This window comes from Dasypus novemcinctus, chromosome 10 (assembly GCF_030445035.2).
Source record: "Dasypus novemcinctus isolate mDasNov1 chromosome 10, mDasNov1.1.hap2, whole genome shotgun sequence".
NCBI lineage: Eukaryota > Metazoa > Chordata > Mammalia > Cingulata > Dasypodidae > Dasypus > Dasypus novemcinctus.
The window spans coordinates 96508793-96520673 of NC_080682.1; the positions used below are offsets into that span (position 1 = coordinate 96508793).

An 11881-nucleotide genomic window follows, 5' to 3' on the forward strand; every position below is an offset into this window, starting at 1 on the left:
TCCATTATCTCAGGAAAATATCACCTACTCTGAAATGGGCCAGAAGTTTGGAGGTGTATATGGACAGAGCAGTTAACATTACCATCTGAGAAGACTAAGAAAACCAGGATGTTCACTGCTCTTAAAATCATAATTTCCATTTCTTTGATGTCTAATGATAAACACTGAACCATCTTCCACTTCCATAAGGCACATCTTGACTTTGTAAAAATACAATAGCTCTAAACTGATATTGATATAAAATGATACCCAAAGGTTCATGTTCACATGGTCACATTTACAATCATGTTGTTTATGCTCTGATAGGAATGATGATAGGGGTGCCCATCTCCCTTCCCATCCATCTTCTTTCACTGACTATTTACCAGAATCTGTGGTGAGGAATGAATTCACCAATTTCCATGGGCATCACTAATATGTCTTATATGAATCCCAGAACAGTAATCCTGATTGGGATCCCTGGACTACAGCATGTGCAGTTCTGGATTGGGTTTCCCTTTTTTGCTGTGTGTCTGGTAGCTCTGCTGGGGAACATATTCTTGCTAATCATCATCCCTACAGAACGCAGACTGCACCAACCCATGTACATCTTCCTGGCAGTACTTACAGCTACTGATCTGGGGCTTTGTGTAGCCATTGCTCCCAAGATGTTGGCCATTTTCTGGTTTGGCTCTTGCTCCATTGCTTTTGATGCCTGCCTTGCCCAGCTGTTCTTCATCCACACCTTGCAGGGCATGGAATCTGGCATCCTGTTGGCCATGGCGTTTGATCGATATGTTGTCATCTGTAATCCTCTGAGGCATAAATCCATCCTTACCCCTTTTGTTCTAGTGTGGATGGTGCTTGTGGTGGCAATAAGGGCAACAGTGCTTGTTGGCATTTCACCCATTCTACTCAAACGCCTGCAATTTTTCCGTTCTGTGGTTATTGTCCATTCTTACTGTGAGCACATGGATATTATAAAAATTATTCAAATCAAATATGAGATTTTGAATGCTGTATTTGACTTTAGAAGATGAAATTTTATTTACCATAATTTAATTCAAGTTTTTAAAACTAACAATGGGCAGAACTTATGGCAATGTGTACAGCTATGTGAAATTAAACATCAGAACAATTTTTTCTTCAGTGAGATTTTATTTTTAGCCAATTTTCTATAACAAACCTATAATAGCAATAAAAGTTGAATGTGTATTCATGAGAGAAGAAAATTCCCTGAATCCCAAAGCCAAAGGCTTTTGAATACAAAGAAATTCTTGTTGCCAAAGATCGATATCTGTGTGGTATTGGTTGGATACAGTCTTCTAATACAATTGAAACTTTCCACTTTGTTCTCCTGGTCTTAAGGAGGACACATTTGAGCAAGAGTGTGAGAATCTGACCTCTGTGATCAACCAGTTCACAAAAGTCAGGCTCATCTCTGCTTTAATCAGTGATAAATATAAACAATTAATTGCTGAGTGGAGGATTGTGAATTCATGCCCCAGTCATGTGCCACTTGACATCATTTAAATTGCACATATATAGTACTTTTATTATATATGCAGACATTTCACATTTACAGACCTTCCTTTGATTGGTCCAACTTGTGATGTCCTTGGAAGGAGTCCTTTCTCCGTGAATAAAAATGTTGCAATTCACTATGACCTTATTTGCAAACCCCCAAAGGTCATTGAGAGCTATATCGAAAATTTTTGAGGTCTAATCCATTTAACTTAGGTAAGTGCTCTAATGAAGGCCATGCAACAGTCTCTTATTTGAAGAACTAAATAGGACTTCCCAGCTACTAAAGAAAAGCCAAGGCATTGAATTGTAGCTATATCCCCTCAGTCTCCTTTCCATGACAGATTTTCCTTTCCAGGGCCTCTATGACTTAAGAGATTATACACCATCACATGCACAACATGGTGATAACTGATAGGTCTTTCCACTTCCTACAGTGGTTTGGCTTCTTACCCTTGCTGGTTATTGCACAATTTCTTAAAATTGGGAAAGAACAAAGATTACTTTTGGTGGTCTTAATCCATGAACAGGTGATAGGTATATAGTGATAGCTTATCGTGGTTTCTCTCAAAAACAAAGCAATGATTTTACTGTATGTGGATTATTTGGGATTTGATCCTAGAAGAAATATGTGAGGAAATGAACAATAAAATGATGAAGGGAAGAAAGCTAATACAGTGCACATTACTGAGAAACTTACTACTGTGGGGTACTACAGCTATCTCCTGCTGAGGATCCTGGAAAATCTGTGAGAAACAGAGTTCCAAATTGTCCAAATGAGGGGCTAGAAATCTGGAATTTTTATCTAAAAATCCCCAGCCCTTATTTTTTAATGTGTTTTATGGTATCTCCTGGAATAAGAAGTTCCCAACACTTCTTACTTGTTCTGCCAATGTATTGAGGATTCCTCAAACCAGAGAATGCCCTCAGACAAAGATATATAAACAGTCACCAACTAAAGGCAACCTCTGAAACAGGTTGAGGGGATATGGACAAAATTTAGACCTGCAGCTTGAAAAGAAAGAAAAGTTTTATTGGAGAAACATGTAAAAATTGAATAGTCAAGAATGGGCACATTTTTCCAAGTTCTTTCAAGATCTTTTAGAGAGATAGACAGGGTCTAGACCACTGCAGACCACATAATGAGGTACGTTCCAGGTATATAACACCCATTCCCTATGAAAGTAGCTTTGTCGTAGCATGCAGATATTAGTACTTAACTTAGCAGTCTAAGTTCTATGGCAAGCATACTGAACGTGAGTGTCAGGAGTGTAAAAAAGCATGCAATGAATGTGCCACGATGATGAAAGAGGTTATTGATGTGGTGGTAGAGGGGTGAGGGGACTAAGGGGTAAATGGGGGCCTCTCATTTCTTGAATGAAACATTTTTTAAAAATGAAGGAAAAAAAAGCAATGCTAAACACCAGCTTTCTATATGTATAGACCTTGCAGGTCTCTTGGTTCTATGGAAAGTTGAGTTTGGTTATAGCCCTTTCTACTGGGAGGTAGACTGAATCCTTGGTCTCCGAGGTACACAAGATAGGTCTTAGAGATACACAAATAGGTACACTTTTTTTTTTTTTTTGCACAACACAGCCTGTTTTCACTAAAATCACTGAGATGACTTGGACCAAATTCTTATTCTAGCCTAAAAGAATTTTTCAAATTAGGTAATTCTATATATGTTTGTGGGATTAGAATTCCATCCAGAGTCTTTTTTAGAAAAAGGTGCACAAAGGATAGACCAAAGGAGACACATTTTCAAATAATATAAAATATTGTCCTCAAATGAAAGGATGGAACATATTACTGGGAAACAAAAACAATTAGGACATTCTCAATTCTCTTGTCACTACCTGATCATTTAGATCAATACAAGATAATGATATCCATTCAAGAATTTACGCCATTGTCTGTGTATTGATTTCATTTTAAATTACAATCTACCATGCAGTATGCAAGGTCTGAAAGACTAAAACAAATTTCCTGCAGTCCCTGAACTTAAGAAATTCTGTCTAGGGAAACAATTTTGTGATGAGATTAAGATCATAAATATGTTCAGAGTGATCTAGTTTTGAATTCCAACAATATGTCTATTAGCTGTGTTCTGTAAGCAGATAACTTCAAATATTTCAATTTCTTGAACCTAGTTTTCCTCATATTTAAAATGGTGAGAAAAGCATAAATCCTGAAAGACTTGCACAGACATAATATTTTAAATGTATTTTAAGCATGCATTAAAACAAAATGTTTAAAGGGTATTATCATTAGGAAATTTATTAGTAATAATAATGAGAACAGGCATAAAAACGCAAGATATAAAATTCAGTAGGGGTAATCATCATGATAGCTACTTGAAAAAAAGGAAGAGGTCAGCATCAGCTGCATATTTGTGGTGGCTTCTACTGTTAAACCCTGTAGTGTGTTAAAGATCGACTCTCCTTTTATAGCCCACTTGATTAAAAGCCTCTCCTTGAAATAATAATGCTACTTAAAATAGTTAATAAATATAAAACAAATTATAAAACAAAGTGTTCAAAGAATACCATTGTTTCTAGTTTAAATAAATTTTAATAAAAAAAAAACTGAAGTTAAAATTTTAGAGAATTCAAACAAATGCCCTTGTCTTTGTAAAGATATGTTAAAGTTTCACAAACCAATTCCAAGGTAAGATCAATCAAAGAGAAGGTCCATGTGTGTAATCTGGCTCAAAATGTGGCTTAAATACCTAAAAGAGCATTAATTTAGTTCTGTATTGTTAATTACATTTTTTTTTTAGTTGAATGGGTTAAATGTATAAGACTGTGCATTGTTTTCTAGCATGGTGTTGTCATGTTAGCAGCTATTTGAAAAGAGACTTATCTATTCAACACATATTTATTAAAGTCATATGCTGTGGAAATACTAGAAACTGAAAATAAAAGACAAAATTTAATTTTAGTGTAGAAAAAGATCCTACAGGGAGGCGAATATAATATTGTATGATATGTGTTTTGATTGAGGAAGAAATGCTTGACAAGAAGATGACTGAAAAGTAACCTCATGTAAAGTGGAGGAATAGGAGAGGGATGAGCTCAGGGAAGATTTACAGAGGAAGTATTGTATAAAATGAGTTCTAAATGTTGAATAAGAGCCTGTGAGGGGATCATTTTATGATAGGTCATTAGTTTACTTCATCAAATTTGTGCCTCTGAAAACTGATGCATGGATATTGCAAGGAGGATAATGATCTGATGTACTTGCAGATTTGTATCAGATACAGTATACACATAAGTTCTTGTGAATGTATACATAGCTCTTATGAAGTGTATGAATGTGCATAAATGTATGATAGCATGTGTGAGAGAGAGGGAAAGAATGAAACATAGATGTTTATAGATAAATAAAATGATTAAAATGTGCTGATGAAAGAATATTTTTATATATTTCTGTGTATATATATAATCTGTATGTATTTGTGTTAGCGGTAAATCAGGAGATATCTATAGTATGGGCAGTAAAGAATGGCACAATGGGTATGATTAACATACAGAACCCTTGTTTTATTCATTAGTGTTTTATAACATTTTTTAAAGACATGGGTTTTTAGCCTGCTTATGAGCAGTGCAAAATCCAATTTCTGTGCAGGGAATTTGTCCTTAAGGAAATGGCAGTATAAGAACAATGACAAGGTATATAAACAAATAAGAATGTACAGCACAAATGACAGATGAATGAATCTCAGAGAAAATGTTTTGGGGGTGAAGCGATGGAGTGAATGACATTGTTAGAGACAGACATTAAGAAGGAAATATGGAGAGAGTTTCCCATGAGATGGGAAAGAATTTAACTGAAAGACTGAGGGATAAAACATTCAAACTAGCAGGAAGAAGAGTTAAAATAGAAAGGGATTTTAGTTTCTTTATGAACAAAGTAGTCGGTTTGCCTAGAGTGATGTCATGGAATAATTTGAATGCCATTCATGGAATTAAAACTTTACTTTCAGAAACAAACTACTGAAAATTTTAAGAGGCTCTGGTTCCCAGAATGCCCCATGTTACACATATTCTTCCCTCTCCTTTCCTTCAGAACTTCTGGCGGCCACTGCCTTTATATCAATGTTATAAGTTTCTCTACTGCTAGGATAATAATGACTACTTTAGTCTATAGTTACATCCCCCCCTCCCCACCCCCCAATTTATGCATGTTTATTCCATTCCTCAATCTTAAGGATTTTAGTGTGGTGGCATCCACTCTGTTTCTGGTCTTAGATTCCATGAGGTAGATGGATGGAACTTCAGATAAACATGTGAGAAGGATTCTGAGTTTGAGGGCTACATAACAATTACATCTGATGGTTAAATCATGGCCCTGTTACATTTCATCCTTACAAAAGTTTTTCTATTGTCCTACTTATTCCTTTTCCCAGACTGGCAGACATTATCAATACCTCCAATCTAACATGATTTCCCCCTCCAGTTTCTCAGGTGTCCTGTTCCCTTAGGCACCAACCTCATTCTCCAAGACAGTGGAGAATCCGTAGCACCCGCTCCTGCAATTGTTGGTCCAGACCCCATAAATTAAGGGATTGACCATGGGAGGCACCAGGAAGTAGAGGTTGTCAATAATAATCTGTACATGGGGAGCCATATGGTAGCCTAAACTAATCTTTGCCTCATGCCTCCCAAGTTGATATCCAAAAAAACCAGTACAAAGTATAAGCCATATGAGAGAATGATAAAAAACAGATCAAATCCCACAGATGCTACAATAACCATGAGGCCATACACAATATGGTTAGAGATGTCTCCACAGGCTATCTTTACCACAGCCATGTAGGCACAGTAGGAGTAAGAAATGATCTGGGTCTTTTTGCCAGGATGGGTGCTGGGGTCAGCACTGCAACTGCTCTTGCTAGGACTGCCAGTGCCATCTTCACAAGCATGTTGTTAGCAAGGGTGGTTGTAGAGCTCAGAGGTTTCCAGATGGTCACAAATCTGTCAAAAACCATGGCCAGGAGGATTCCAACTCCATAACATAAAAGAAAGAGGTGAGAAACATTTGCATTAGACAGACATTGAAGCTGATTTCCTTGGCATCCATCCAGAAGATGTCCAGCATGCAAGAAACAATGACACTGACCACAGACAGGTCAACAACTGACAGCCTGGCCAGGAAGAGGAAAATGGGCTCATGAAGACTCTTCTCCATCCTGATGATACATATGATAGTGACATTTCCAATGACTGTCATCACAAACACCAAGAAAAAAGGCACTGAGAACCAGCAATGGGAAGACTTCATGCCACGAATTCTAGCCAAGACAAATATCAGGAGCTCTGGGGTGGAGCTGTTGCAAGAGGACATGCCCTAACATGACTTTCTTGAGATCTGACTCCTAGAGAGAAAGAAACATAGTACATTTGGGTACTACTGCATATTTGCACCTACAAATTACTGGGCATTATATAATTTATGATGATAATTATGATTATATTATTCAAACTAATGATCAAGAGAATTGGTATATGAACTAATGATTAAAAGACTGCTTCAGCTACTTAGGATGGGGAGTGAGTGGTCAAAGCCTACTTCCTCTTCAAGATGCAGAAGCAGTCTCAGTAATGAATTCTCAGTAAAGACGTTTCAACTCCATGTTTAGATCATTTTGTGGTGACAATATTGTTTAATATTCATTTGCATTCTCGTGCAGCTCTTCTACTAGATTGTCAGAAATGACAGGGAATCCAACATTCTAGCATCATAGGGGAGGGCATGGACAAGCCAGGAATCATGGTTTTCCCTCAGTATAAGGAAACTGAATTTAATCATCCCAGGGTGCTCATTTTCTAGGATTGATCTTGGTGTTATGGATCCTTTCTTTGAGTGTTTAGCTACATATTATCAAAAGGACCTAGATAATCATCTGTTCCTATGCCTGGAATATATAAGGGTATTCTGAAGTAATACCATATTTTGGATGGCACAATTGAAATCCAGAAACACCTCAAAAGAATAGTTTAGCATTATAAGTTACAAATTATTCAATTAAGCCTGATTTGGGAATAGCAAAATTATATTTGCATTAATGGTATTTAGCCTACATGGGTATTTATGCTAATTTATTTTTTAGTATATAGTTTGAGGCTGATGTTAATATAATTTTCTATACAAAAATATTTATTAAGTAATTTAACAGATGTATTTTGAGTAGAAATGCATGGTAGAATTTCCAGATTATTTGATGAGTCATGGATTATAGAGTATTTCTTATTAATTTACTAACAGTAGGAAACAAACTTAAAATGAAAGAAAAAATATGGTTATAGAAATATTCCTAATTTTACACATAATATATTAAGGTTGTTAAAATTTAGATTTCAGGTTTTGTAAGAAAGAGTCAATTATATAATATCTAAGAAAGCCACCACACAAACAAAAAAGAGTTTTCTATACAGGATGAAATAAAGGGATGGAAAAATATACCACAAAGTTGTTCTAAAAATAAAAATATAGAAATAATTAACATTCTGTCATGTTTTTGCTTCAATCATTGGTGAATTTTTATTATTTTTCTATATATTTATATCTGTAGTTATTTAATTCCACGCCCCTTCTAGCATGTTCGCAATTTATTTTTAATTCAAATGCATTATTTTTAAGTGTCTTCTAAGAAATCAAGTGCTTTTTTCAGCTCTTAATCCCAATTTCAGAAAAATTTAAGGTTGTATTCCACAAAATGTGAAAAAGAGCATTTGTTCATTAATATTCTATAAATGTTATGTGCATTAAAAAAGATTTATCTGTTAAAATAATACTTTAGTATTTATACATCATGAATTGAACTATTCTAATCTCAGCATTTCATATATCAACTGTAGTTGGTGTAAGGCACACCACAAATAATCAATGTGTCTCCTGGTGTGGTGACCAAAACAAGAGCTTTGACGTAATACAGGACCGAGATTATTATACATGGCTTGATGGAGACATTTAGGACTGTAAGTTTAAATTTTCTCATAATACAAAATGGAAGAAGGTATACTTGGCAAGATTTATAGTAATGAATGAATCTGTAATAAATTCAAACATTTTCTAATGTATATGATGTTACTAGAATGATTCTTTTAATCTACTGATGTCTAAAATGCAAGTTTTCATATTATTTCTATGAATATCAAAGTTTAAACACAATGTTCTTTTGTTTTATTTCTTTCTTGTTTGAATAATGAATAATCTCAAATTCATACCATAAGAAAGAATGTATTTTTTATTTTCAAATATTTTTAATATTCATTATGTGTTAAATAAAAATAAAATATTTATTTAGTGTCACCAGAAATAGCAATATGGATCAACAGAAAATGCTAACAGAAAAGTAAAGGTACATTTTAATTCAATATATAAAAAGACTCTTTCGCTGCCCCTACATGGAAAAGACAGTTTGCTGAAAAACAAAGCTCACTATCAGTGGGTTTTCTAGGTAGAAACTGAATGATCCTCCACCAGGAATATTGTAGATGCAAATCTCCGATGTTGGTCGTGGCATTAGAAGGATATTAGAGAAAATTTAAGCAACATGGTAGGGTTTTACCTGAGCTATCAGGAACAATTGCCCACAACAAATGTATCAACATTAACTGTAAGAAAGCCACCACACATTCAGGCATTAAATGCAAACCATTATTTACCCCTTTCTAAAGAATGTCATTAGCTGTTCTGAAGTTTGAAGATCACACTGCAGCCTCAGTAAGTGTCAGTGATTGTGGAATTTATATGAGACATTTAGAGAATGTCTTTTTCCTGCAAGACATTCTGCATCTCTGTATTTTCTAGTCTCTTGCTTCTTTCTTTACCCCCAGGTCCTGGCAGTACCTGCAGATGATTGTTTGTTCTGTCACATAGGGGCTGGGACCAGCAAAACATCCATTCACATAAGGTATGGGGGAGATTGTTGATGTGTAGTGTTGTTGGAAAACAGTAAGGACATGGTTTGAAGTTGAAATGTTTCCATAATGCAGACAAAAAGTGTGGGCTTAGGAACACCATGCCTTGACTAGATAGAACACCATTTGATCAGCATGAAAAAATGTTTGTGTGTGCAGGCATTTGTACTTTGCATGACCTGTACTTTATTATTATAAATGTTGCACCTGTCCATTATTATAGTAAATAACAAACAGCTGCTTGTTAGTTCCTAAATAAATACAATGTGGAGACTAGGATTGAGGCTCTCAATTTCAGAAGCTGTGAGTCCCCTGGTCCCATCTTTATTTCCTCTCTTGTGTCTTTCTTCTGTCCTTTTATTTCTTCAGTTCTGAGTTGCCTTTCCTTCATGCAAACCTATTGCTGAGCTGGTCTCAGCAGTGTAGAATAAGATGGAGTGTCTGCTCAGACCCAGGCAGATTTATTATGCTTAATCACTGTTCCTACAGGTTTCTTTATTAGACAAAGTGCTTTTCTATTCTTGGATATTCTGGAGATAATCCCAGAGCCTATCATTGAGGGTAGCACATGTGGTTGATAGCAAATGTTTAGGATGACCATAAAAATAACTCTTCTTATTTTCACCTAGTATTGAAAATTTATGTCCACATAAACACCTGTATATGAATGTTGATAGCAATTTTATTCATAATTTCCAAAAGTTGAAAGTACCTTAGATATCCTTCAATAGGTGAATGAATGGATAAACTGTAGTATATTTACCCATTGGAATATTATTCAGTGAAAAAAAAGAAATTTCAAGCCACAAAAAGACACAAAGGAACTTACTCAGATGCATATTGCTAAGTAAAAGAAGCTATTCTGAAAAGATTAAGTTACATAATTCCAAATATATAACCCTATTGTTAAAGCAAAACTATGGAGAAAGTAAAAAATCAATGATTGCCAGGGATTCCAGGGTGGAGTGGAATGAACAGGCAGAGCACAGGGCATTTTTAAGGCAGTGAAACCCTTTTGCATGATACCATAATAGTGGATACCTAACATTATACATTTGTCAAAACCCATACAACTGTACAGTAATCCTAATGTAATCTCTGGGCTTTAGCCAATAACACTGTATTAATATTGGTTGATCAGTTGTTGCATATGTACCACAGTAACACAAGATGTTACTTGAGGAAACTGCATGTGGGGATAGATGGGAAGGGCACTCTGCTCAATTTTTCCATAAAATTCTACACAATTTTTCTTTAAACCTAAAATGGCTCTAAAATAGTAAGTCTATTAAATTAAAAAATGTAGGGATAAGTTGATCATCATTTATAGAGGAAATACATTTATAATAAATACACAATAAACTAAAAATCATTAACAGTTTGTTGTAGGAGGCAGAAGGGCATGGCGTAAGTGCTCTAGGGAGAGGAGTTGGAACTGGGAATCATTTACAAGAGAAATGAAAAAGGCTGGGGCAGCAGAGGGTTATACCTGAGGGAAAACAGTGGGTACTGAGAAGGGAGGGCAAGGTCTGAAAATATTAAGGAGATAGTTTGGAGAAATATTGACTTGAACCAATCCTTAAGGGGAAGCCTTTTGTCAGGATCATGAGATGTAGGGTTTTAACCTGGACATATGGCTGCAGATTCATTTCTGAGTATTTGTGCCTGCAGTTATAATTTTATACAGGTTGTTGTAGCTTGCCTCATAATCTAAATTTTAAATAATTTTATATCCAGGTCTAGGGACTTGAAGCCTCCATAAGAAAAACATTAACTGAAATTAGGATTATTGATTTTCTAGATAGAATTAAGATCTACAAAATGTTGCCCAAACTGCATGTACTAAATGAAATTTTAACTGATGAAATAAGGGTACCTTGTTAAAAAAAATATATAAGAAAACAAATATAAGGTAGGGTTTGAGAATAAATTATGAGCAAGAGAGGAGTTCTAGAAAGAAACAAAATTAAGTCAAACAAAAATCTTTACTTCATAATGCTAGGTAGATACAAGAGACCCTGAGCTACAAAAAGATATTTTGCAGAAGTCAGAATACCTGAAGAGGGGAGGAGTTGATGAGAACTATTTTACTAGAGAAAGAGGTAGAATGTAAACATTCTGAGACTGGCTGAGGCTGTTTGTTCACTATGATTTCCCCAGTGCCTGGCAAATTGTTAGCCCTCAAATATGTTGAATGATTGAATACACACACGCCCACACCCACACACACACACCCTCATGCGCATACCAATTCTTAATCAACTCTAAACCCCGGGTCTAAAATAACATTTCTAAGGAAGCATGATAGCCATGCAGCTGTGAACTTGTTAGAGTCTGCATTTAGCCATGACCCACACCATGAAGAATTTTCAGGGAACTCCAATCATTCTGCTTCTTTCACTTTTGAGTTGCTGCCATCCTGGATCAAGTTATATTTTCCTAGAAAATGCCCG

General features: G+C 35.5%; 1 protein-coding gene across 1 annotated transcript; it reads left to right on the forward strand.

The window, feature by feature from the left end:
• The first annotated feature begins 383 nt into the window (after positions 1-383).
• Positions 384-1019, forward strand: LOC105745402 (olfactory receptor 52A1-like). The gene has a single exon (XM_071218365.1). The coding sequence runs from the start codon at positions 384-386 to the stop codon at positions 1017-1019; it is 636 nt and encodes a 211-aa protein (XP_071074466.1).
• Positions 1020-11881: the final 10862 nt, after the last annotated feature.